Source organism: Manis javanica, chromosome 4, assembly GCF_040802235.1.
Source record: "Manis javanica isolate MJ-LG chromosome 4, MJ_LKY, whole genome shotgun sequence".
NCBI classification, from domain to species: Eukaryota; Metazoa; Chordata; class Mammalia; order Pholidota; family Manidae; genus Manis; species Manis javanica.
Genome location: NC_133159.1, coordinates 182,733,995 through 182,760,191, shown reverse-complemented (window position 1 = coordinate 182,760,191; position 26,197 = coordinate 182,733,995). Strand labels below are relative to the sequence as shown.

General features: G+C 59.6%; 2 protein-coding genes and 1 long non-coding RNA gene across 22 annotated transcripts; 2 read left to right on the top strand and 1 right to left on the bottom strand.

Annotated features, from left to right (window-relative positions):
* Positions 1-58: 58 nt before the first annotated feature.
* Positions 59-11,681, bottom strand: LOC108384467 (uncharacterized). Of its 7 annotated transcripts, XR_012130978.1 has the most exons (7): positions 11,542-11,681; positions 10,535-10,611; positions 6,208-8,971; positions 6,014-6,092; positions 5,718-5,908; positions 4,272-4,978; positions 59-4,137 (listed from the first exon to the last, which is right to left on the bottom strand). It is a non-coding gene; the product is annotated as an uncharacterized lncRNA (long non-coding RNA). The 7 variants fall into 7 exon arrangements; XR_012130979.1 differs by having other exon boundaries at positions 4,272-4,456; positions 4,767-4,978; positions 5,718-8,971; XR_012130976.1 differs by having other exon boundaries at positions 6,014-8,971.
* Positions 11,682-11,765: 84 nt separating this feature from the next.
* Positions 11,766-21,507, top strand: SECTM1 (secreted and transmembrane 1). 14 transcript variants are annotated; one of them, XM_073236152.1, is made up of 7 exons: positions 11,877-11,912; positions 13,927-14,069; positions 16,651-16,782; positions 18,637-18,969; positions 19,712-19,768; positions 19,872-20,063; positions 20,498-21,507. In XM_073236152.1, exons 3-7 carry the CDS (start codon positions 16,695-16,697, stop codon positions 21,343-21,345), a joined length of 1,518 nt encoding a protein of 505 aa, XP_073092253.1. In that variant the 5' UTR covers positions 11,877-11,912; positions 13,927-14,069; positions 16,651-16,694; the 3' UTR covers positions 21,346-21,507. The 14 variants fall into 14 exon arrangements, with proteins under 14 accessions (XP_073092252.1, XP_073092253.1, XP_073092255.1 ...); XM_073236157.1 differs by lacking the exons at positions 11,877-11,912; positions 13,927-14,069 and adding exons at positions 14,090-16,029; positions 17,786-17,856 and having other exon boundaries at positions 19,872-20,035; positions 20,498-20,647; XM_073236156.1 differs by lacking the exons at positions 11,877-11,912; positions 13,927-14,069 and adding exons at positions 14,093-16,029; positions 17,786-17,856 and having other exon boundaries at positions 20,473-20,640.
* Positions 21,508-21,658: 151 nt separating this feature from the next.
* Positions 21,659-25,217, top strand: CD7 (CD7 molecule). The gene is made up of 4 exons (XM_017641481.3): positions 21,659-22,431; positions 23,349-23,663; positions 23,900-24,015; positions 24,373-25,217. The coding sequence occupies exons 1-4, from the start codon at positions 22,359-22,361 to the stop codon at positions 24,487-24,489; spliced, it is 621 nt and encodes a 206-aa protein (XP_017496970.3). The 5' UTR covers positions 21,659-22,358; the 3' UTR covers positions 24,490-25,217.
* Positions 25,218-26,197: the final 980 nt, after the last annotated feature.

The following is a 26,197-nucleotide window of genomic DNA, read 5'->3' as shown; positions in this document are numbered from 1 at the left end:
CCTCTGGCCAGCCTCACATCCAGCTCCTCTGCTCCACCTTCATGGCCCCGTCAGCCTTTCTGCCTCTGGTCACTGGCGATTGGAGGTACGACCTCCAAGCACACCCTCCCAAGGCCTGTTGCCCTTCCCAGCCTCTCTCCCGAGCTCCAGGAGTTTTGGTGGAGAGTTTGTTTGGGCACTGTGGTCTCTGCACATTAGCTTCAGTGGGAAGAGCAGCCCCAGCAGAGGAGCGCCCTCCGGGGTCTGGGTGAGCTGGGCTGCCATCTCCGTGGGCAGGTCCAGAGCCTGGTCAAGGCCCAGCGTCTCCCCTGGATCCAGAGCTTGACTTCTCCAGGCCCCAGGGGTGTGCAGACAACGGTCCCAAACAGGACAGGAGCAGAGGGTGCTGGGGACCACACAAAGGGCCCGGTGCTCCGTAGTGCACGTACATCTGCAGGTAGCCTAACACACATAAGGGCAGGTTTCCAGGCAGCTGGGGCCCAAGTTAGGAGTGGGGTGTGGGACCCCAAGAAGCAGATCCCCACCACCCTGGGGCAGCTTTCTTCACCAACAATGTCAGGGGCAGAAGTTGCCCTTTGGAGTCACAGCCTCGTTTGCCAGCCTCACCTCCCCACTCCTGCTGGTGGCAGGAGGCCCAGTAGTCGCTGCCAGGAAGAGTGGGGAGCTGTCTGGGGCTGTCACCTCTGCCACAGCCCAGTGTCCCCTGGGAATGTCAGGGAGGTCCTCCTGCACAGTGGCCCTGTAGGGACTCCCCACCGCACTGGGTCCACAGCCCTCAGCTTCCTGTGCAGCTTTCTCCAGAGACACCTGGAGGCCTGGGTGCCTTTGTGGGGGGGCTGCAGGCTCCTTGCTGGAAGATTCCTGAGTGGGAGGCAGCGCCCCCCATCCAGCTCCGGCGCTCCCCGACTCCCTGCTGGCTCCCCCCATCACGCGGGGTGGGAGAGGGAAGGGCGTGCACACAGCCCTGGCTTCCAGGCCCACGTCCCCCCTGTCGCAGCCTGCAGGAACTCTGGCTGGGGTGGGGTTCCCCGGGGCTCCCTCAGGTCATACAGGTCACAAGGGCTCCCCGCCACCAGGCCTCCAGAGCCAACTGAAGGTTCATTTTTCTGGGTTGCATGGATTTGAGGGTCCCGATTCTATGTGCCTGAGCCGTACTGATCAGGGTGATGCCCCCTCCTCTGGCCCCGTGAGAAAGGGGAGGCAGGCTCCGTGGACCCCGCGGGGTCTGCTAGCCACAGACACCTTTGCTTAAATATACCCTACATAGAAGGTGTGAACCTGGGACCCTTCCGATCGACTTCCCCCCTTCCCCATCACCCCCAAAAACAGCATCTCCACAAGAACACACATTAAATGAAGCTAAGGGGAAAACGCCAACGACTAAACATTCTGGGCAGATCGGAGTGATGTTGCACCACCCTGGTCCTCAGCCGCTGGGCGACCGCCCTCGGGAGGCAGGCCCATCACCTGTCACGTGATGAGAAACCACGCTCCATGAGAAACACATTTTTCCACCTAAAAGCAGCTTTATGTATGTATTTCAGTGTAACCTGTTCATGTTGAAGTAAGAGCAGAACCACGCACAGTGGAAGGGGCATGGGTGTGAAAGACCCTTGGGTGTAAGGATCTCACGTGTCCCTGCATGTTGTTTAAAGATGTGCAACCGGAGAAAACCAGGCACAGAAGCACAGGCCTGAATCCAATCCACGTGTCTTTGGGAAGTGACGTGGAGGTCATGGAAACCGGGGGTTTCCAGGCGCACGTGACCTGGGGATCCCGGAGACACTGCAGAGCAGCCCAGCGGGGGGAGCACCCATTTCCTCGGGTGCTCAGGCTCACTGTTTGCCAGTGGCTCTCCCTGGTGGTCATTTCAGGCTGCACGGACTCTGGTGCTCCCTGCCCCAGTCATGTCCCTGCGGAGGAGCCCCAGCTACTCACCAGTCCCCAGCCCAGAGACCCACCGAGCACGCGCACTTGTGAGTGCCTGCGGTGTGTGTGGTGTGGGCCTGAGCACGCACTGGGGAGTGTGGATGTGCGGTGCCTCAGTGTGTGAAGGGGCCCCTGGGAGCAGGTGCCCTGGTTTCTGGGGCCCATCCCAGGAAGGCCATGCGTAGTGAACTGGAACCACCAGGAAGAGGCAATTAATGACCTCGGGGCCTTGAGTGTGGAGGGCCTGGCCCCAAAGGCAGGGGTCACAGGTCAGAGGACTGAGACCAGAGCTGGCAAAGGCCACCTTTGTGGATGGGACGACATGGGACATTCACATTTTCTGCTCATCTGTGCTTCCATGACCTCTAAAGTGAAATTGACCTGCTACAGGAACAGGAAACCAAATGATGGTCATGTCCTCATGTTGCAGCCCTATGTCCTCTGCCCAGCCGGGTGAGCCACTGGGGAGTACCCAGAATGGCCAAGGGGGTGGCCTGTCCACCCTCCCCGTGCAGATGGAAAGCTGAGACTGGTGTGGGCCCCCGTGCTGGGCTCCACCCTGGGGGCTGAGGCTGCCCAGCCAGGACTGACGTGAGGCCCCAGCCACTGCACTGTCATGGGGGGCTTCTAGCCCACCCACCTTCACTTATTTTACTACTTTCTGTGATAGCTAAGAGTTCCCCCAATAAACAGGCCATGGCTGCGGCACTGACCCCACAACGCTCCCAGTGAGGCTGCCTGGAGATTCTGAGTCAGACCCCGGGGCTGATCTTTGTAACAAAGCTCCAGGCACGGTCCCTTTGTCTGGAGCTTGCCCTGTGCCAAGCCCAGATTACATGCGTGTCCACATACAGACACATTCAACCTGAGACAGGGAGAGGTCAGCGCTGAGAGTCCTGGCCGCTCCCCAGGAGTCTCCGGCCTCAGGACAGTTGAGTGCACATCAAGCCCCTGGTCTGGGCTCCTGCCTGGGGGGTTCCCCTGAGGCCCAGAGAAGCCCGTGGTGCCGTGCTGGAGTCCAGGGTCCTGCATCGCAGGCTGAAGACCACCCTCACCTGCAGAGCCTCCCGGGCACCTGTTCAGGGCCTGACAGTGCCTGGCCCGTGCCCTGCACATCTTGTCCTGAAAATCGCACTCTCTGTCCTGGACACCTGTACAGAGGCCCTAGAAGAGGGCAGTGCCCAGGTGCCCTCAGCACTGCACACAACGCATATGTCACGATGAAGGGTTTGACTCCAGGGCCATTCTGGTGTGGCTTCAAACACCAACCCCTTAATGTCCACGCTTTTGAAAATGCCAAGTAATGTGGGAAAGTGACCCACTGTGCCTACAGCCAGGTCAGGAGGAGGTGACATGCCATGTGACAGGCACCCCACACGTGGCCCTTGGTTAAAGCCACAAGCCCTGCTCCTCTTTGAAGAGCAGGACCCTCGGTGTTTGAGTCAAGGACATTAGGGCTAAAAGGCCCTGGCATCCTCAGTTCCAGACATGCTGGAAGTCCACATCCACGTTAATGCCACTCTCTCAGCAACAGACATAATTAACACATTTAAAAGTGCTGGGTATCAGTGCTGGGCACACAGGACCGACGGGTCTTAGAAGACCTTCGCCAGACTCCAGCAGTTTATAATGAGGAAAACCTCTAAGAAAGTTGCTGCTGGCTGAAATCAACAGGCTGCTGCATTAGAATAGAGTCTATTCAGTCTTACTGAAGACCACGACCCAGATGACAAGAGAGCTCAGCTGAGGACACAGGGAGTTCGGCTCAGGACCACGGCCCGGATGACAGCCAGGGAGCTCTGGTCTGGTCCAAAGCCATTGTCTGAGAACAGCTTTATATACTTTCTTACAGCAGGGATGCATCAGGAAAGAGGTGACATTAATCAGGACATCGAAGCAGGGTGTCAAGGGTGCGTCTGGTCCATGTCTTAGAAGGTCAGACTGTGCCCGGCTGGTGCTATCTGTGTGAGGGCAGGCAAGAGCTAGGGTGGTCGTTCATCCCCAGGGACTTCTACCAAGGATGTGAGAACAGTCTTTTCTCTAGTTTGTCTCCAGTTTGTCTGACACTCCAGGCCATTCCTCTGCCCACTGTGGGTCGGGGGTCTGCGGCAATCTTGCTGATGGGCATATGACATCTTCTCCTCACAGCATGAGCTGTTCTGCTGACTTGGGGTCTCTACAGCACAGGCCGCCTAGTTTGTGGGACCACTGTTGGGGACAAAAATTTCATTTGATTTTACACTGCCTCTAATGGGTGCCTGTGTTCCACAATTCTAAGCTGCATGCAAATCAATACGGAAACTGTCCCGTGGGGGGCAGTGCGAGGCAAGGGCATCACTCACTGATCAGAGTCAGTGACTTTGCGTCCTGCACTCCGAGCCCTGGGCCTTGTGTCCAGGCAGGGTCAGGGCAGGAGCTGGAACTGGGCAGGCAGCTCTGGGTTCATCGCTTCACACTCCACTTGTGTTTAAGTCCGCACTTCTCTGCTTTGAGCACAGCCTCTCCCAGGCTTCTGCTTCGCCTCCAGCTGCCCCAGGGCGAGGATGGGCATGGTCCCCACCACACCATGGCAGGCCAACCTCCCCGGTGCCACCCAGTCATCTCCCTGGTGGGCTTGAAGGTGGATCAGGAGCCCAGGGACACTGGACAGGTACAGGGCTGTGGCCCCGGCCTGAGCTGGCGGTGTGCACAGAGCACCCAACAGAGGCGGGCTTGTGCCCCTGCCCTCCCCCCACTCAGACCCAGGCACAAGGAAGGCCAGCACCTCCCATCCCCCCAAAAGGAACCCCCATCCCCACCAGCAGACACTCCCTCAGCCCTGGCACCCATGTGCCCACTTGTGTCTCTGTGGACGTGTCCCATGAGTAGTCTTGCACAAGGTGTGCCTTTGGGACCAGTGTCTTTCGCGGAGCCCATGTTCTCCGGGTCTGTCTGTGCTGTGGCATGTCAGGGCTTCACTCTTGTTTAAGGCTAAGCACTGTCCCATTGTGCAGAGGCCACGTTGTCTTTATCCATTTGTCGGCTGATGAACGTTTAGGTTTCCCACCTCCTGGAGGAACAGTGGAGAGGCTGCTGTAAACACCTGTGTGCGGGTGCTGCACGGGTGCCAGCGAGTGGTCCCCTGGGCCTGTTGCTGGGAGTGGGCTGCTGGATCATGTGGTGACCCCACATTGGCTATTTTGAGGGAATGCTCGACTTTTCCACAGTAGCTGCCCTGGGGTTCCACCTCCTGACATTTCTTTAGGTGTCTGACGCCCCAGTGTGGGGCTGGAGGCGGCCACACAGGAAGGAGGATGCGGAGAAGCCAGTCCCTCAGCGCGGGACACAGGGAGCCAGGGAGGCCCCAGGCGCCAGTGGAAAGGCCAAAGCCAAGCAGCTGCTTGTCGGTTTGGAAGAACGGAGGGGCAGTGTGGGGCAGGCCACGGTGGAGCCACAGGCAACACCTGGCACAGGTGGCAGAAGGCCCACCCACACTGGCTTAAGCACACACATGCTTAAGAAGTGGGCTGCTATTGTCCACCCCACTCTCCCAGTGAGCTGTAGCGTGGCATCCTGTCAGTGGCACTGTGGGAGGCACCACCACATTTGAGTCGGGGACACCTGACATTCATTACCAGTTTTTCTGCTCCACTGATTCTGAGCCCCTGTATGTTAGGCAGGGGAGAAACCTGATGCTTTTGCAAGAGGCTGCAGAGTCCCGCATCTCTGCTTGGGCCCTGCCCTTTCACAACCACCCCAATGAAGGATTGTACCCGAGCACCCCCTTTTCTGCCAAAGCCCCTCCATACCTGTGTGGTTGGAGCCTCTGCCACCGGGTTTCTCAGCGACCCACAGGCAGAACCCCCACACCACCCTCCTGCATGTGCAGCGTGGCCAGCCCTACAGAAGCCGCAAAAAGGATGTCACAGCGTAATGCCCCGGCAGCGAAAGTCCAGGAAAACGCCAGGACGTGAGACGTGCGCTTCACACTGTTTTGTGTCTTAAAGAATGAATGAAAATGCTGTGTCTAGATACTGAGATTTTGAGTATTTTGTGTTCATTCACTATTCTTTGAATTTGCCAAATTTCTGCAATAACCATGTACCTTTGGAATTTTTAAAAATTGGACTTTTTTGTCCTTGGGTGTCTTGGTCTGTTCGGGATGTTTTTCCAAGCGCCGCAGACTGCATGGCCAATAAATGACAGAAGTGGGTTTCTCATGGTCCTGGAGGCAGGAAGCCCGAGACCCAAGGCGGCTGGGCGCCCTCTGCTAAGGCAGCTCCTGGCTCGTGGCCGCACCTCTCACTGTCCGCGTGCTGTGGGAGGCGCGGAAGCACTCCGGGCACATGCGCACCAAGGCCATCACCAGGACTGCATGCTTGTGGCTGTCACCTCCCAGAGGCCCCCCTGCTGGCACCACCACCGCGGGGGCTAGGAGTCAGCATGTCCCGCGGTGTGCCAGCAGAAAGCCCTCCCGTGTCTGGGCCTCAGCACCAATGCTCCCCCGTCCCCCAGGCGCCCAGCAGGAACCCCGAGAGCAGCCGGCCCAGAGCCCGGAGGGCGGTGGTGACCCTCTGGGCTGAGGTGTGCTTAGTGTCTGCCTGTTTTATTAACTACTCAACTCCAACTCAGGGTTTCTGACTATAAGGAAGAAAATTCACATTTATTTCACTTTACTATGGCTCTAAATTGACCAATAATGGTATCTTTTTTTGAAAAATAAAAGCATTGGTTTGCTAACTGACAGTGAACAGATACCTTTAGAAATATGCACCAAATACGAGGGTGGTGGGTTTGGGAGGAGAGGGGGATGAAGGAGATACAGGTGATAGCCCTCGGAGGGGCCCCATGGGACGCTGTGCAGGACCCTTGTCCTTGAACGGCCCCTCTCCTCCCAGCTGGCAGGTCCCTGCTGTGTGGTCCTTACCATCGTCCATCCCCTCCCTCCATTGGGCCCCAGAAACGAAACAGGCACCCAAATCCCACTTCCCACAGTGGGACAGGAGAAAGCGAGGCCCTTGAAGGAAACATGGAACCAGGAGGTCAGGGGCCGTCAGATCTGACGAATGAGAAGCTGTGGTCACGTCCTTTGGGCATCTCATGCTGTGCCATGCAGGGCTGCGTGTCCTGGGGGTGACAGGCAAGAGCTCCAGCCTCCCACCCATCCTGGAAGCCAGGGACGCCTCTCTCCACCTTCAGCCTCCAGCCAAGGTGAGAAGCAGGAGGAAGGGGAAGGAGTGTGGGGATTTGGGGTGGGGAGGCGGCTCGCCCCGCGTGGTGCAGGAGCAGACGCGCTGGAGGGTCCGTGGCATCCCAGCTTCCCATCCTGCCGGGCCAACAGCCACAGCAGGACCAGGTGCCCCAGGTGTGCACAGGTGGGAGCGGGGGTCGTTCACACCAGGTGCTGCCCCCAAACCAAGAGCTGCCTGTATTTATGACACAGCGCTTCCAGGCCCCCCAGGCAGCGGCTCATGTTAAAAACAGAAGTTCTCCTGCCAGTTTTTAAACCTGAACCTGTCGCAGAGCCTTACATGACTTGACGCCATTAGGGCGTGACTGCCCCGGGCTGCGGCGCCGGACTGGGTGTGCGGGTCACGCTGGAAGTGCACGTGCGCGCATGCGCGGGGCGCCCACGTGCTGCGCGCTTTGTTCTGCCGCGGGGGGTGGGGCTTCTTCCTCCTGCAGGGCTTCGTGGCGCCATCGCTCAGGCTGACCCTCCTGCGACCGAGTGGCGCATCGAGGCCAGCCTGTCCCAGTGCCCGGGGCGGCGGGGTGGGCGTCCTCAGACTGGGTCCGGTGGTCCAGAAGCTGCGGCGCCTTCCCAGTGAGTCCCTGCAATCACCTGCCTCGCGCATACCCCCGCCCTGCGGGGCGCCCTCCCGGCGCACACCCCCATGCCCGCCCTGCCCGTGCACACGCACGCTCCCGGGAGGCTGAGCACGCTGGCAGCCGGCGTGGCCTCTGCAGGCGGGAGTGTGGGTGGGGGCTGCGCCTGGACATCAGCCTCCGGTGATGGGTCTGGTCAGTGCGCGCAGGCTGACGCGGACCTGGAAGACACTGGAGGCGTGAGATGCTCTGGACCGGGTCTCCACGCTAACACAGCAACACGACACCCCCACCCTTAGCAGGAAACGTGGAGCGCTTGTACAACCTCCGGAAGAAGAGAAAACAGCATTCAGATCAATGGAAAAGCAGATCTTGGTCCTGGCTAGGAAGGATTAATATTAAAAATGTGATTCTTTCTGAAATGAAGCTATAAAGACAGTAAAATCCCAAGGTGGATCAGACAACATGGCCAGAAGTTTGAGGAATGCAGCCATTTCATAAGGAAAACAACATGCTGAGTTGTGGATTCCACCAGAAGAATTTACAATTAGTCTTAAATTTTAAAAGTTTAAAATTTCTAAAACAGATACATTAGATTAGACTAAATTAGAAAAACGAGAACAAGAAAACAGCAAAGAAGAACCAAGCAAAAACATCCTAGATACGACAGGGAAAGAGCTGAGGTGAAGAACTCCCCCATGGGGGCATGAATGGCAGCGTCTCTGCCCAAGGGCTGGGACCAGAAGGACAGAACTGGGCTGGGAGGCCCCCCATGCTGACATCTGGGTGCAGGAGGCCCAAAGAGAACCTGGAAACTGAGAGGGAAGGACTAGAGGGAAGGACAGAGATACACTTCTTGGAATTAAAAAAAAAAAGACAACAGGCTCAGCTTGAAAGGGCCCAGGCACCAAGCAGAGGACACAAGGAAAACCCTCCCCTGCCTCGCACATCACCGTGAAACCAAACACAAGAGAAGTGTGAAATCATCCCCGGAAGAACGACATATAAAGGAACAAGAGCCGTCCGTCGTCCTCAGCTGCTCGGGGGGAGAGATTCAAAGTATCAAGGGAACGAGAAGCCATGATTCTAGGGCTGTAACAGCTGGGGGTCCATGGGGCCTGGGGATGCAGCAGACACCGTGGAGCGGCAGGAGCTGAGGTCTAAGACTTCGTGTCCCCGGAGTTAGGTGTCGGCAGGACCGAGGGGCGGTGCGCCCCAGCTCTTGTCGAGGGAGATCCTGCATCACATTGTTTAGAGAAGGAAGCACAGGGCTGGTCACTAAGCCTCCCTGTGAGGCCCCTGGCTTCCCGACTCTTGTCCCCCCGCCTGCCTCCTTCTGCTGCCTCCTTCCACAGGCCGTTTCCACTGAGAAAAGGAGGTGCAGGGCATGTCCGCTATCCAGAACGCCACTCTTGGCCCCTCTGCTGATGTGGGTAAGGGTCATCTGCTTCTGCTGCTGCTGAGGATTATATCCATGTGAGAATTCAACAGAAACATGAGGATGATCCTTGTACTGTCCAAGGGATCCCGGATGATCACGATAAAAAGAAACGAGTGAAGGTGTCTGAGAACTTTGCCTGCCACAGTGCTGTACTCGAGCACCCAGGATATGGAGAGGTAATTCCGCCCCAGGGTGACCAGCACAAGACCATATTCCTGGCAGAGGCTGGACCGGCCTAGGACGGCCAGTGGGAGGCTCGTGGGTGTTACGTGCTTTTGGCCCCCTGGAGCTCAAGTGAGGATTTCCTCACTGCAAATAAGTAGAATTTACCTTCTGTCCCTTGTCATACGTTTAAAAACCTCACAGTCTATATAATGTAACCATTTGGGGTCTGCTTTTAACTTGGACTAGTTTAATTCCTTTAGTGCAATAAACTGAAAAGAGCCAAAAAAAGAACAAATTAGCAAAAAAGCTTAGGAACCATGGGACATGCTGGTAATAATCTGGTAGAAAGCAGCCCATGACAGTTAAAAGCCAGAGGTTGTCAGGTTGCATAAAAATCTAGGTATTTTCTGCTTTAAGAGACACACCTAAAGCTTATGAGTGCCACTGAAAGTATGAATGTGGAAGATGATTTATCAGGAATATTCTAACCAAAGAAAGTTGGTGTTGCTATCCTGAATCAGACAAAATAGACTTTAAAATAAATGGCTGATTAGGGTGGAGAGGGTCACTAATGAGAAAGGCTCAACTTACTAAAAGATACAGCAATTTAAAATATGTATGCAGCTAATAAAGTAGCTTCCCAATATGCGATTTAAAGATTGCTAAAACTGCAGAGGGGAACTGACAAGCCCCCATTGCAGTGAGAGATTCCAGCTCACCTCTTAATGATCGGTAGCTCAAGCTGGTAAAAACTGGCAGGTACATAAAAGATCCACCCCACCCCACTGACCACCTGGAGATACACACAGGTCTCAAGGACAAACAAGGCATTTACAACACGTGACCATGTGTAGGACGTCTGAGTCATGCACAAAACTGCAACAAGTTTCAAAGGCGTGGTGACCAACCCAGAGAATGAAAACAGAAGGTAAAATGATGTTACAGTCTGGTACCAAAAACATAAACATTTCAGCATTTCTGGAATATTAAAAACATGCTGCTGAATAATTACTTAGTTAAATAGGAAATCACAACTGAAGTCTACAAATTCCTAGAACTGAAAGAAAATGAAACCACAGACCATGAGATCAGCAGCAGTTGTGATTCAAGGAAACAGAAGTGAAAGGCAGAAAACGAAGGAGCCAACTGCCCATCTCCCAACGAATTCCCGACGTTGCAGGAAAAGGGACTCACGTCAGACGTTATCGTGATTCTGTGCACACACAGCGTTGCTAGAAAGTCATGTAAGGAAGCGTCCACAGGCCCTTCATCTGGGAGGTGAAACAGGAGTGGCAGTGAGACAACACAGTTTTTTTCTCTCTTCTCTCAACATTTGAGTGTTTTTTTAAGGCTTCTATATTATTTTCAAAATGAATCTTTCACAAGATATGGAAGTGCCCCCATCAGGGACGACTCCCAGTGGCATCTCGTCGCATGGGGTCTGAAGACTCTGAGCCTGACTCTCAGCTGATGTCCAAGGCCCCTCAACGTGGGGGACCCTCCTGAGCAGCCCCCTGCTTCCCGGGGACTTGGTGGCCCTAAGCCTCTCCCTGCCCAGGAGCCCTGCTGATTGAAGGACTGGATGTAGAGGTGGCCCCAAGGACAAGCCCCTCCTTCCAGCCTGAGGGCAGGACATGGGGAGCAGGGTGGCATTTAGGTCCCAGACTGGGTGCTCAATTTGCAGGGTCTCTCTCTTTCTTGCCACACTGGCCCTCCGGGTGGAGACCAGGGCCTCTGGGGCAGGCTGAACTCCATGCTAACTGTTGGGTCACGTTCCTGTGAGGGCCACCAAAACACTGGCACTATAGTTATTTTTATAATCACCCCAACATTTGTGCATGAGAAACGAATATCTCCCCTTTTCGATGCTTCTCCGAGGTCAGCATGTATCAGCCTTCGCCTCTGGGAATGACCTCCCGCAGGCGCACGGCCAGGACACCGCCTTGGTCCGGGGTCCCCACGCCCCCAGGACCCTGGCTGGGAAGAGGGGCTCTCTGCCCAAGGGCTGCCAAAGGGCAGCAAAGCCTTGCACCTTTACCACTGTCTCTATTCTTGCTGCCGCCCCCACTGCCCACAACTGTCAGCCTGAACACGCTCCTCGTGGGTTCTCGGTGGGCACGTCTGGTGCTCGCTGTGCGCACGCCCTTGGGCAGGAGGCACGCTCTCGGGGTCCTCGGACCCGTGCGCGGAAGTGAACTCACCCTGCTCCCCAAAGAGGCAGAACGTGGACTCCGGTCAGGGCTCTCCGGGGAAGACGCCGCCTGCTGCTTAATTCTTTTCTTCGGAGCGAAGCGCTTCTCGGAAAGGTGTAAGAAGAAACTCGCCACCAAGAAAGTCATAAGCTTTCTGTGAACCCAGGGCAGTTCCTGAGACTCGAGCGACTTCCCGTAACCCGGTTTCCTTCCTGTGCCCAGGACGCGGCTGCCCACCCCGCGGGTACCGGGATCCTCGTTCCCGCCGCCTCTTCCCCTGGCTCCGCCCTCGGGCCGCTGGGCTTATTTCTCCTCGCCGAGGGCGGGCGCGCCGCAGCTGCCGGCGACAAAGAGGACGCGCGCCCCGGGAGCGCGGCCAGGTGAGGGGCGCGCGCCGGTTCGCGGAGGGCTTCGGGCATCGGCCGCGGGCGGGGATGGGGGCGCCGCAGCGCGGGCCCAGGACCGGCCCCGGGGGCGCAGGGTGCCCGCCGGGGAACGGGGGCCGGCAGGGGCTGAGGGTGGTGGTGGGCGCCCTGAAGCTCGGCCGTCGGGGGTGGGGGCGGCGGGTGGCCTCTCCGGGTCCGGCGCCCCACCCGCCGCCGACTAGCCCGGGCGCACTCAGGCGCGCGCACACCCGCCAACTCACACTCGCGCAGCCACGATGCTCGCACACCCGCCGCAGCACACGCGCAAGGACTCGTCGGTCAGATGAGACTCCCGCGGCCTCCCTGACCGAGGCGGGCCTCACCGGCGCCTTCTCACGCCCCCCTCTCGTTTTGGGGCGACCGCAGCAGCGATCTCTAAGTTCGGTTCCCCACCCACCGCTGGTTAGCGATCTGCAGCGTGAGCCACTTCCCACCCCGTGGGCGGAGGAGCCAGAGCCCTAGGAGGCGCCCCCCGCGCCGGGGGCTGTGTTCGGGGAGGCGGTGGGCTCCGCGCTCCCAGCTGCAGGGCGGGGTGGGGGGGGCAGCCAGTGCCAAGGCTGTGAAGCGGGCGGGTGCGCCAGCCCCGCCCTGGGCCTGGAGGCCCGACTGCCCCCGGGGGTCCCCTCCCAGCCGCGGCAGCCGGGACCCGGACAAGGCGAGCAGCGCCTGGACGGGGCGTCCCCTCGCCCGAGCTCAGGTCGGCTTCTGGCCGCTGCTCGCCCGCAGGTGTCGCTCAGCCCTCCCTGCGGCTGCGGAATGCCTGCCGGGTCGGCATCCTCGGGCGGCGCGCGCGCCTCGCCTGAGCCCCGCAGCAGCGGCTCGGGTGTGGGGAGGGGAGCTCCGAGTAGAAGCCCCCACCTTCACACACGCGGGGTCCCGGAGAGGGGGAGGTGCTGGCACTGACTCCCAGGGGTGAGCAGCTCCTGAACCTGTGAGTCACCCTGGGGCCGCGGACGCACAGCCCCCGGCTCTGCCGTCTTCCCGTACGCGGACGCCCATGCCTGTGTCGGCAGTTTGAGAGAAACCTGAACCGCTGCCCTTGTTTTTCCCCAACTCGGGGAGGCTCGAGTCCCCCCCACACCCCACACCTGAGCTTCTGCCTTTCTGCCTGCTCGCAAGTCACACCCTGGCCTCCCTCGCCTGTTTTTCTGTCCCTGGCAGTGCTGTCGACAAGAGGGCATTGGCAAAGGAAGTGGGGCGCCAGACTCACAAACATTTGACTTCAGATAATGTGAATCACTTTTAAATGTGACTGTCCCAAGTACTGCACAGAATATACTTATACTACGAGTATATCTGAAACCCAAATGTCACTGGGTGTCTGTATTGTGCTTGGCAAGCCCAGAGAGGAACCTCTTTCAGCAAAGTGAATTTTCTCCTGCAAATTCCAAGGAGTAACTGGATGTTCCTGCTCATGGGGCAGCACGGTGCCTGCCAGGAGACCTGGGCTGGGTGCTTTTCATACCAAATGCAGGGACTTGGGTCAGTCGGGGGCTGGGGAGAGGTGGACCCAACCACTGCCTGGACAGGAAGGGCTCAGCCTGGTGCCTGCAGCTGGCCCTGGCTGGAGGCTGGAGGCTGGGCCGGCCTCCCCGGTGTCAAGTCCACCCTCCATTGGAGAGAAGGCCAGGGCAGAGCTGTCTGTGCTGGGCAGGGGATGATGTCCAGAGACGGCCAGAGCTGGGCCCTGGCCCTCACACCAGTGCACGAAAGGACAGGCTGAGCCAGTGTTCCAGTGGCAGGGCTCAGAAAGAGGCCTCTGTGGGGCCTCAGCTGCTGTTGACTGTGTGCCCAGAGAATGGCTGCCCATGACTGCGTGGCTGAGAGCAAAGTCCCTGGAGGCACTTTCAAAACAAATGACCTCCCAGCTTCCCAGCAGGACGGGATTCCCCAGGAGCGGGGGTGGTGACAGGCGGGACTGTGCAGAGAGCAGTGACGTACACCTGGCCCCACCCACTCCACCCTGCAGGTGGGCAGCCGTGAGGTCATGATAAGCCTGGATTCAGAGTTGGCATCGACTCCAAGGGCCTGGCATCCACCACCGCCCGAGGCACAGGGCCCACGAGGATGCTGGGCAGGGCGCCTCCAACTCTAAGCAGCTCCCATCTCTAGGTCTCTGGTCCTGATTCCCCATCCCTTGTCCAGATCCCATATCTGGTGCAGTCACTGCTACGTCTGGCCTGCATCACATGTTTTCCTAACTGTTGTCACGTGTTTATCCTTCCTGGTAAATTTAATCACTTTTCAAGATCCCAGTAAACCTGGGGTGTTGACTGAGCATAAACGAGTGCTCATGTAACAGCCCTGGGCCCAACTTGGGCAGCCATGAGGCCCAACCCAGCCAGGCTAGGCCCCTCTTCTGCAGAGTCTGTGGCAGTCCTGCCCCTGCTGAGGCCCTGAGATGCCACACCACAGGGCCTCCCACGCGCTCTGTGGACAACAGATGCTTGGTCCCCCTGGGCCAGCACCCCTACCCCAGGGCTGCTCAGTGAAGGGCTCTGCCAATGCTCCTCAGTGGCCCCGGGCAGGTAAGAGGTCAGCATGGGCCGTACCTGGACCAGGTGACGTGCAGAGGAGGTGGCTCAGTGAAGGAGTTCCTGCTACACGTGACTTGCTGGCTGGGCTTTGGACAGTGCGTGCGTGCTGGCAGGCAAAGGAAAGTGAGCGTGGGGTAGCCTGGCCTCTGTCACGTGAAGCAGCTGGGGTGGGGCCCAGAGGTTGTCCTGGTAGGACTGCGACCTTCAGCAGCCAGGGCATGGCCCTCTGGGGGAGCAGGAGCAGGGTGTCCCAGGTCCATCAGTCCTGGCCTGGCCGACCTTTGCTCTTAGGTATTTTGTCGTCTGCCTGCCAGAGAAGCTCCCCTGCTAGGGCCGCCCTGCCAGTCTCCCAGCCCCACCAGAATCACCAGCTCCCAATCTCTCTGGTCTTCACAGTACCACAAGCTCCTGGATCCTGCAGACCCCAGATACCTCCCAGCCTTCCTGCTAAGCCCTGAGGTGACATGGAGGGGGTGTGGTAGAAATAAATTCACAACGGACAGAGGACTCAGGGCCCCGTGTCTGTGTACTGGCATCTGGTGACACAGCAGCTCAAGTGCACCTTCCCCTGTCCCGGAAGGGCCAGGCCCCCAGGAGCATGTCATCCCACCTCCGGCCAGGGAAGAGCTTGGCCTGCCCCCACCGAGACGGGGACACACGGACCCATGGTGCACTGGAGGCAGCAGAGCCGAGGGCTGCGAGCCTATGACAGCTGAGGGCGGGGTGGCGTCCCTTGGGGCAGTGCCCACTCGGGAGACCTCTGGGAGGACACGGAAGCCCTGGGCCTGCACAGGGCCAGAGGAGGCACAGGAGGGCTTCCCGGGCCCTTCCGTGGACACCGCTAGGGGAACGGGCCAGTCTCGGGGTGGGACAGTGCCCACAGGGGTCTCCCGCCAGGTGGCACAGAGGGCCCTGGCCAGAGGGCCGGGAGTGGCCACCTGCCATCAGCAAGGATGCCTTTGGATACCACGTTCTGTGCCAGAACCTTCCAATTTAAGAAGAGTTATTTTGTAAAGATGTTCAGGAAAAAGATTGAGCAGATCCTGTCTGAGGTGCCCCAGCACAGGAAGTTGCCACGCTTCCTTCTAGAACCTTCTGTCCATGTAGCGACATTTAGTGGTGGTGAGCTACCTGGCTGCTGACAGGCGGCGAGACCAGAAGGCTGTCTGTAGGTCGAGTCTGGCAGTCCCATCTCGGCCTCTTCTACCATGTCCTGAGCAGGTGTGGGCAAGATGGGCTGCTGCCCCCTCCACACAACCACAAATTCCTGTTTCTAAAAGAAAAAAAATTAAATTATGTTAATGTTCTAGTGGGAAAACAAATGTCTACGGAAAAATGAACAGGGCAGTAACAGAACCCGCCTTCCACAGAGCAACAGGGAAGAAGTTGTGGCCCGGCCACATCCTTGTGGAGACACCGGGCAGGTCCCCGACGGCAGCCCGGTGCACCATGCCACAGGTGCCCAGGCGCAGCCGCCCTTCCCCAGGAGAAAGCAAGACTGAGCCCGTCACACATCACTGCAAAATGACTTTGAGGTGGATTCACGATTTCAACATAAAAATAAATAAAATGTGGCCATCCAGGGATTCTCCACAGTCTGGGAGGCCTTTGTAAAGGACATTTTAAACAAACAAACAAAAACACTTTTTTTATTAAGCTATGATTGATACACACTCTTATGAAGATTTCACATGAAAAAACAATGTGGTTACTACATTTACCCACGTTATCAAGTCCCCACCCACACGCCAGTGCAGTCACTGTCCATCAGTGCAGCAAGATGCCACAGATCCACTATGTGCCTTCTCTGTGCTACACCAAACAAAAACACTTTTAAAACAAAATCTTGAGGCTTTCGAGGAAAAAACCGACAGGACGACATGAGATGTGGAGTGTCTGTATTCCGGAAATGATTGACTAGGGAACACGTGTGCCTCGTTGCTGACAGTTTGTTTCTTTAAACACGGAAGTTTCATAGACCCACAGGAGAAGACAGAAAGCCCCCTCCCCAGCAAGAGAGAGGCGAAGGGTTTGCAAAGGCTGCAGGGGGCAGGGATTCTGGCATGGGGCACAGCTGGTCAGGGAGGAGCCCCTCTCCGCCGCCCCACCAGGCTGCAGCCTGGCGCACCTCTGACCTTCTGCTTCCTGTCCTCAAGGGAATGTCCCGAGCACCAGTGGAGTACACAGGACCCCCAAGGCCATGCTGACCTCAGCATCACCCCACCCAGCTCCCAGGATGCTCTGGAGCCTCCTGCTCCTGGCTGCCTCCCTGCATGCTCAGAAAGAAAGTAAGTCTCAGAGTGATGGGAGGCAGGGGTGAGAGGGGCAGATGGAGATCGGGCACCAGGTAATGGCCCTGACCCCCACGGATGGCACACAGTGGGTGCCCGCTCTGCATCTGGTGGTGACTATCAGCGCACATGGGGGACGAACACGATGTCCGGGTTCCGAGGGTCGGGGTTCTGGTCAGTGGGCGATGTGCAGATGGGCGGCAGGACCGGTGAGGGCTTTCTGCCCCTGCTCTGGTCCCAGTCCGTCGGTAGTGGCTTCAGCGTCACCCGGGAGCTCATTAGGAATGCGGACTCGCAGGCCGCCTCAGCCCCGCAGAATCAGGACTTGCGTTTCTGCAGGGTCCCCCAGCGATGCCCTGGCCCATGGCTCCAGGTCAGGGGCTCCCCGCTGGGCTGTGCAGAGAGATCCCTGAGGGGCTTGTGAAAGATGCTGGCCCGGGCACCTCCCGACCAGTAACATGAAGCCCAGGCGCTGGAGTCGAAAACTGCCCAGGCAGCTCCCAGTAGCAGCCGCTGGGGCCCTGGACTGGATGGTCAGTGCATCTGGCATCAGCAGAGGCCCTGCCTCTGGGGAGCAATGCTCAGCTCCACCGGGTGTCATGTGTTCAGGGCAGCCTGCCTGGCCACCGTCCACAGCTCTCCTGGGTGCTGATGGTCCTCAGGTGGCGCCCACATGAGTGTGGTGATTCCTCCTGCAGTGTTGCTCACCCATCACCTGGACAGGGAACAGAGCCTCCAGCCCGGTGGCTGAGCGGGGAACAGGGCTCCTCGGCCCAATTCGCACGGACGGGCTTGTGGTCCAGGTGGCCCGCCCGCCGTAGCCCCTTCTGGAACACTGGGAGTCTTCTGCCGGCTCCGGCACCCTCTGCACTCCGTTGCCCTCTGACTGGTGCCCATTGGCTCACCTACCTTGGGGGCCACTCTCGGGAACAAGTCCAAACTTGTGCCTGTGGCCTGTGAGGACCCCAATGTCCCTAAATGCTCCTGAATTCCCTTGCAGGCAGGAATCGCCACCTCATACACACCCTCGCGCATTGGTAGCACGTGGCACTGCCACGTGTTTTGTATTTGGTAAGTGGGTAAAATGGCAGCCCCATGCAGCACGCTATGTGCTCCACGGTTGCCTGGCTGCCCAAACTTCTGTCCACCAGGTCCAGTCACCAGTGGGACAGCCAGGCGGCTGGGTTGTTAGAGCCTGTTTCATGGAAACCGGGCTGCCTGACGCCTGTGGGTGTCTCGTGACAGCCCCCAGGGCGCTGCCAGTCGGCTCATCCAGAAGGGCCAGAGGCTGACCTTGGGCCAATTCGCTGCAAGATTTGCCTTCTGAGGTTGGGAGGGCACTGGCCGAGCGGCCAGGAGGGGCAGATGGAGGTGGGTTGAGTGCTGGGTGCCTCTGACAGAGGCAGGCGGGTGTCCTGGAGGGTCGGGCCCTCCTCCTGGAGCTGGCACGCACACCCAGCCCAGAGTGGAGCCTCCAGCACAGAGCCTGGGTAAGGTGGGGCAGCTGCAGTCAGGGTCCACCTCCCAAATGTCAGCTGAGCAGGCAGGTCTGGAGCAGGCCCACCCGTTCCTGGGCAGGGACTCTGGGCCATGTCTCAGGCTTGGGAATGCAGGGGAACACACACGTGTCCACACACGTGCTCATGCACACATGCACGCACACACACACAGATATGTGCGCACACAGCCTCCCCTGTGCTTCTATTTTATTTTTCCACCTGAGTTGTTCTTAGCAGCCCCCACAGGACCCCTGTCCCTGGGGCCTCGTCACCTGCCCCAGCCCCGGGAAGGGGGTCAGTGTGTGTCCTGAGGCCCAACCCTCACCCACACGTGTGACCTGTCCCCCCACAGGCTGGGACGACCCCACCTGCACTGAGGGTGTGGTCACTGTGTCCAGGGGTGCATGCGCCGTGATGTCCTGCACCATCTCCCACCCCCTGTCCAACGTCACCGTCTGCCTGAGTGCCCAGGTCCCCGTCTGCCTGAGTGCTGATGGGAAGAACCAGCCCCTCGTCAGCAGGAAGGTCCCTGGAAGCCCCGCCGATGGTGGGTGGCAGCTCCGGGTCCACGGAGCCGTGGCACAGCTGGTGATTGATGGGGCCCAGGATGCGCAGGCCGGGCAGTACACGTGGTATCTGGAAGGCTTCCAGAGAAGCATTAGGACCACCACACTGAGCGTTTCAGGTCAGCGGAGGGCTGGGGCGGGGCACTCCTGTCTGAGGGCAGCTGGGGAGGGCCAGCTTCCTGCACCTGAAGCGCCCAGAGCCCGGGATGCGGCCCAGTGCAGCCATCCTGGATCTTAGCAAAGCAGATGGCTCCTCAGTGGGACCTGGGCCACGGGGCACAGCTGGGGGCTGCTGGTCCAGGGGGCGGGTGAGGCCCATGCTTCTCCCTCCTGCCCACCCAGATCCGCACCCACTCACCACCAGAAATCCCAGTGCCCGTCCAGGCCCTTGCAGAGCTTCGCCCTCCCTGCAGAGGCCTTGTGGTCTCCTCACCTCTGGCCGGCTCTGTGCTGGCACTTGGTGAAGTCACTGGCTGCAGAAAGGGGCCACACCCACAGCCTCGCCCTGGAAAATGTCCACCTGAAGAGCCCAGGGCTCCCCACAACCTGCTCTCTGCCAGCCCAGCCCCCAGCCCTGCACTGGCCCCCCACACCCCTCCTCTTGGGGTGCTGGTCACAGCCCCATGCCCCCTCCAGGATACTCTGGGTAAAGCCAGTGCCCATGGCCCCGGGGATGCTGCTGTCGCCCCCACTCCTTCCCCCGGCCCCATTCTAATCCAGTCATGGTCACCCTGGGCTCTGGGTGCAGCGGTGGCGGGAGTTGGGACTGGTGCCCCACTGGGCCAGGGGAGCCCAGCGAGCCCTCTGTGGACTCCTGGTACCCAAGTCTCATGTGTGTGCGGGGCTGGGGGGCTGCATCAGGAGCAGAGGCCCAAGAGCCGGAGAAGAGGAGAGCCCAGCCCTTCTCGCCTTCCCAGGGTAGGTGGCGTCCTTATCTGGAGGGACAGGGGGGGAGCTCCCCGCCAGGAGGCCCCCAGACCCCCTCCCGCCTGGCGCCCACGCCCACCCCCACACCCCACAGCCCCTCCCTGCCTCCTGCTAAGTGGCGTGACCCCCTGCAGACCCGGAGAGGCTGCACCGCCCGCCCGCAGCTGGGAGCCAGCTCGAGGTGGTCCTCGTCATCATCCTTGTTGTCACCCTCTCCTTCCTGGTGGCCGGCATGTTGGCCTGGCACCAAAGACACAGGTTCCTGAAGTTCTTGACACTCCCGCAGGTGGGAGGCCTGGCACCTGGTCTGGGGTGGGGGGAGCTGGGGGGGGCGTCCTGGACCTGGCGTGGACACTGGGCCCTGTGGCCTTGCACCCACCGAGCTGGGGGAGGGTGGGTGCAGTGCAAGTCCCAGAGAGTGGGTGCCCCTGCCCAGGGGAGTCCAGCTGGCCTGGCAGGCCCAGGACCCAGTGCCCCACTCCCAGCCAGACCCACCGGGTCTCCACTGTCCCCAAGCCCTCATTTGCCCCCAGGACATCCCGCAGGGCAGCATGGAGGGGCAGGACTCCCTGCTCCTTCCAGGAGACCCCAGTGCTTCCTTGGGCACAGTGGGCGTGTGCCCGGGTGCATGTGAGCAGGCGTGGCGCAGCCGGTGTGCGCGTGTGTGCCTGAGTGTCCGTGTGCACGGCTCTCAGCCCTCTGCACGCTCCTGCCTCACAGATGACTTCGTTCTGAGCAAGGAGCAGGGGCCACCAGTGAGGGAGATCCGGCGCCCAGCCCGACTCACGACCACTGGCAGGGGCGGCCGCTCCAGGGAGAGGGCCCCGCCTGCCCCCTTCTCCCCCACCTGGAAGCCGCCTGTGGCAGCAGACCCTGCTCAGTGCGTGGGGTCCATCAGCCTGGGGGTGAGCCCCCACCCTTCATGGAGGGTGGCACTGGGGACTCATGGGCAGGCCCCCCATGCAGGTCTGTGCTGCCTCAGTCCCCAGGGGCTCTCTCTGCTCCCTCGTCCTGTGGCCAAAAGTGTGGAAATGTCAAGTACTGGGTCATTTGGCCTGAAGGACCCTGTCCCTCGTCCGCCCCATCCCACCCTGCGGCCTGGCTCCTTCTCCCCGGGTGTCCAGCCCCAGGTGCAGGAGGGCGCCTACTGTCCCCTTGGAGACACCCCAGGTCTGGGTGCCCGTTGGCCGTGGGCACGCTCCTCTCTCAGCCTTGAGCAAGAACCAGTTTGGGGCTCCGTCCTGCCAGCAGTCTCAGGGGCTGAAATGTGCACCCACCCCACCACCACTAGGGGGCGCAGCCCAGAAGCGCTCTGGGGGGGGGGCCAGCAGGTGGCAGCGGGTCGCTGGTGGCTCCTCTGCCTACCCACCTGGCCTCTCCTCCTACCCAGGTTCCCCTCCCTGCATCTGCCCCGCCTGCTGGCCCTTCCCCATCTCAAACCCATTTATGTAGCGCGTCGGCAAATCAATTGTGATTATGTCAAATTGTGTAACTCAGTTGGGTGTAATCTTAATAGGAATAAACAGGGTTTTAGTACATTCAATGCTTTGAAAACATCCATACACTAATGAGCAAAATGAACCAATCAACAAATCAAAGGAGCTGGGAAATACACATTTTTTGAGTGGAAGAAAACGCACAAATCTAGAAGCTGCAGCTTTGTGTCGAGACGTGCTCAGAAGTCCCAAGGCATCGGAAAGGTGCAGACATCTGGAAGTCCTCACTCGCAGGGAGAACCCCAGCCGCAGGCCCTGAGTCGCACCTGGTGACTGGCCTCCAGGAAGGACATCTGGGAGCAGCCGGGATCCAGTGGGAGCCGGCCGCCCCTCGGTCTCTGGGCTTGAAGTAAGGTTCATGTCACCGCAGTGCTGGCTTGGTGCCTCATAGGACCAGGCCTGTGTGACAGTGGCCGTGGCACCCAGGGCCCCACCCTTTGGGGGCCACAGGATCTACTCCATCCTGCCCAAGACAGACCAGAAGTGTCGGCGTACTGACCTACACTGAAGGTCACTTCAGTGCCGATGCGGTGGTGGGGGCGCCCACCACAGTCATCCTGCCCTCTGTGCCCCACGGAGGAAACCTAGGAAGGAATCCTGGCTCTGGGTCCCTCCAAGGCCTTGCCCCCCTCTCTGGACCCTGTCCCAGGCTGCAGGCGGTGGCTGACATGATGGGCCAGATTTCAGGCCAGTTGGGTCCCAACAGAAAGTGACCCAGGGTACCAGGCTGGCTGGAGCCTGTGCCCCACCCCACCCAGGGGACCCCCGTGTCTCTCATGGACATCCCCTGGCCTGTGGAGGTGCAGCAGGGGTGGGGGGCCTGACAACGGTTACCCTATAGGCACTCAGGGCCACAGTGCAGGGGATGAGGGCCCCCCTCCCATTCCGGCCTGCAGAGCCTCCCCTCACCGTGGCACCACCTCCAGGAAGCCTGCAGTGGGGAGTGGCCTTTCATGTGGGCTCTGGGGCAGAGCCTCTGAGATGTGGGCTTGCAGTTGCCTGCAGGCAGGAAGGGTCCCAGTGGCAGTGGTACGGGGCTGCCTTTCCCCATTGCTGGGCCTGCGTGGGGCAGGGTGTCCGTGAGTATGGCCCATGGGTTCCGTCTGCTTCTCATGCTCCTCGCGCTGGCCGCAGCCTTGCCTGGGGCCCCCACTCAAGGTGAGTGTGTCCGGCATCCCTCCCTGGCCCCTCGGCAGCTCAGCCCAGACCCCACTCGGGCTGCTCCCTCCTGGAAGGGGTCGGGGTGATGCTGAGGTGACCCTCCCTCAGAGCCGTGAACGCCTGTCGCAGAACAACCAGCCCCTGAACAGGGCGCCGTCTGGGTGGGTGTCTGAGGGGCCTTGGCCTCTCTCTCTCCCTCTTCACCTGGGGGTGGGGACTTTTGCCTGCAGTTAACAAGGCCGCCTTTGGCATGAGAGAACTTTACCCTTTAGTTTGCTTTTTAAAGCAGGTGGTGTGGAGTTCTGCAGTAAGATCAGTTACGCAGGTGGGGTGGGGGCTCTCAGCAATAGTAAAAAAGACAAGAGCCTCAGGATTTAGTTTGCTGAGACACTGGGTGATGTTGAAGACTGGAGGCATTTGCACCAGGACACATTCTGCTGGGTGCTGGCTGGTGGACAAGGGACATCTCTGGGTGTCCCACAGACAAGGATGCACTCGCCCCATAGAGCCACCAGCTCCTGGTGCCTAGAAACAGTGGGGAAACTGAGGCAACCAGTGTTGGAAAGAGAGGGAAACAGGACGGAGCCTCTGGCTCTCAGGGACTGTCACTTGAGAGGCTGAAGGTGCAGAGCCAGGGAGGAGTGGTCAGAGCTTCCCATCGAAGGGCCAGTTGCTTTGGAAGGAAGAAGCCTCAGCTCCAACCTTCACCAGACAGTGGTGGGGGGGTCACAGGTGGCCCGGCCCCATGGGCTCCTCCAGAGCTCATGCAACCATGGGGATGCTGGCGCCCACACTACTCCAGGGCTCCCGAAAGAGGCTTCATCCATGGTGACATGTCAGCAGGGGACTGTCCCAAGGCACCCCTGCCGAGAGGAGTGGCCCTCTGCCAGTGGTGACAGTGGCGCCCCTTGCAGAGGTGTGGCAGTCCCCCCTGTACACCATTGCCCCGGAGGGCAGCTACATTGACATCACCTGCCGTGCCAGCGGGACCCTGCATGGGGTCTACCTGAAGCAGAGGTGGCCAAGCCCCGCCAATGTGGTCTACTACGAGGACGGGAAGGAGCCCACCGTGAGCAAGCGGTTCTGGGGCCGCATCGCCTTCTCGGGGCTGCAGCACAACCTGACCATCACCATGAGCCGCCTGCAGCCAGCTGACACTGGGGTCTACGCCTGCCAGGCCATCCTGAAGAGCGAGGTCTGGGGCCCTGGCACCATGGTCGTCGTGACAGGTAGGGAGCCCACCCTGAGGCCACTGCACCTGCCTGCTGGCTGGGCCCGGCTCCACCGCGCTGTTTGTGCGCCTCCCTCAACCCTTGCTAAGTGGTTCCTCTAGCTCAGCCCGCCTCCTCCAGGAAGCCGCCTGGACCCCCCCACCCTAGAGCCCCTCCCGGCCCTGAGCCCTGACGGCTCTCATGGGCCCTCAAGTGCCTCTCTCTGTTCCTTCTTCCCGAACTGTCCCGATCAGCGAACACATGCCAGGAGGGCCGGCTGGTACACCTCTCCCTGCCCGCCGCCCTGGCTGTGGGCTGCTTCCTCACCGGGCTGTGGCTGGGGGCTGTGTGTGCGCTGAGGAGGACACAGGTCAGTGTGAGCCCAGCCGCCACCTGAGTCTCACAGCTGGCAGGGAAGGGGGGAGGTTAAGCTGCCACCTGGGAGTTCCCAGTGCCCACCCCTCCCGTACAGCAGGGTCCGAGGTAGGGGGACCCCAGGACTGCAGCCAGAGCAGGGGTAGCGTGGGCTGCAGTGTCAGCACCCAGGCCTGTGTGTGCCGGACAGCACGGGTGTGAGGCGGTGCCCGCTGGGGCCAGGCTGCTTCCGTCCTCTCCCTCCCCACCCCCAAGCCTGGGGGAGCTCTGGCCCAGAAGCACAGCAAATCCGAAAGCTGAGGGGTGTGCCAGGAGAAGTGGGCACCCGCAGTGAGCTGGCTTTATCTTTCAGATCAAGAGACTTTGCTGGGTGAGGGATGAGCCCCCCCCGGCGTGTGTGGTGTACGAGGACATGTCCTGCAGCCGCCACAACATGATGTCTGTGTCCACACCCAACCACTACCAGTGAGCCCTCCAGGCCTCCCTCTGCCCGGGAAGGGCTCCGAGGGGACTGGCCAGCCCAGTGCGGACACACAGGCAGCCCCCCACAGCAGGCAGGCTCCTCACACTGCCTCCAGGAAGCTGCCCTTGCCCACCTCCTGCCCTGAGGCTGCCCTGCCAGCTGCCGCCTGCCCCTCCCATGGCAGGAGGGGCTTCTCTGTAGGACAGACGTGGGTCCGGGACAGTGGGCAGCCTGACAGAGGGGCCGGGAGAGGCTCAGCTCCCAGCCCAGGCTTGGAATAGAAATAAAGTGCTTCTCCTCTGCCCTTCCCGCCTCCAGCATTTCCTCTCAAGCACCCTGGGCTGGAGATGGGGATGGGAGACCCACCGCAAGGTACTCGTAGGACTTTGCGCTTGTGGAGTGTGTGTGCAGCCCCCCCAGGAAGGAGAGGGACAGGAGGACGCTGCCCGGCTCCAGTCCTGGACAGGCTGCAGACGGGGCAGATCCTGCAGGGCCCTCACCCACCCTCACCTGCAGCCACCACAGAATCAGGTGGGGAAAGGTACTTGGGTGTCTTAACCCAGGGCTCCTCCTCTCGCACCCGTATTGGGGAGCCCTGCCTGCCCTCCAGGCGGACCGGCGCCTCTGTGTGAGCGTGACTTGTAGCCGTTTCCTCCTGGGCTCTGGGCCAAGCGACAGCAGCCGTGCTACCCACCCCGACCCCATCCGCCACCATCAGATCTTCCATCAAACTTGCAAACACGGCTAATACAGTAGACTGCATGGAAAATCTTAAAACCTGTGTCTAAAAACACTACAAACAAGAATAAATGGCAGTCTACAAATTCAGGGCAGATGTTTGAGAATGAAATCACAGAATTAGGGTTCATATGCCTTATAATGTATAAAGAGCCTTATCAGTCAATAGGAAGGAGATGAATACTCAAAAGTGTACAAATCCGAAAACAAGCAGTAACACAAGGCACCATTCAAATTGCTCATTACCAAACATCCACTGAAATGACGTAGCCCTTCCCCCACTGGGTTTGCAAAGATCAAGATGTCAAGGCAGGATGTCCCTTTCACCTGGAAATCCCACGTCCGGAGTCGCCGCTCTGGGAGGTGATCTCTGGGTGCAGAAATGAAATCGCCGTGCTATTCATGGTAGTGTCATGTTCAACACAGAGTTGACGACTGAGGCATGGCCTGGGTGCCCAGGAAGGAGCGGTGCGTGACAATTACAGTGCAGACAGCACGTGTTAAGATGGTGCCGTGGGGAATCTATAACGTCATACTGGGCCCTTGACAAGACACCACAAGTGATGCCGACTGGTGCACTGTGCCCTGTGTGTGTGACCCCATGTTACCAAGTACAAGGGCGCATGTGGCTGTCGACTGTGTTCTTATGTCTGCATGAATAACGTCATGGAAGAGCAGACGGAGGTGTGGACCCTGGTTCTCTCTGGGGTAGGCAGCTTGGAACATGATCTCAGCGGCTCTTGGGGGCGGCTCTGGGGACCTGAAACTGGGAAACACCCCTCTGCAGAGCAGACACCCCACCAACTGTGCAGCTGTTGGCTGAGACTGGGGCAGCTGGAGGCAAAGGCCTTGGTTGTGGGGGGCAAATTGTGGAGGCTGTAGCTCTAGGGACTCCCTGGAGGTGGGGAGCTTTTAGACTTGGAGAAACGGGCCAGCTCAGCCCAGAAACGGGCCAGCTCAGCCCAGAAACGGGCCA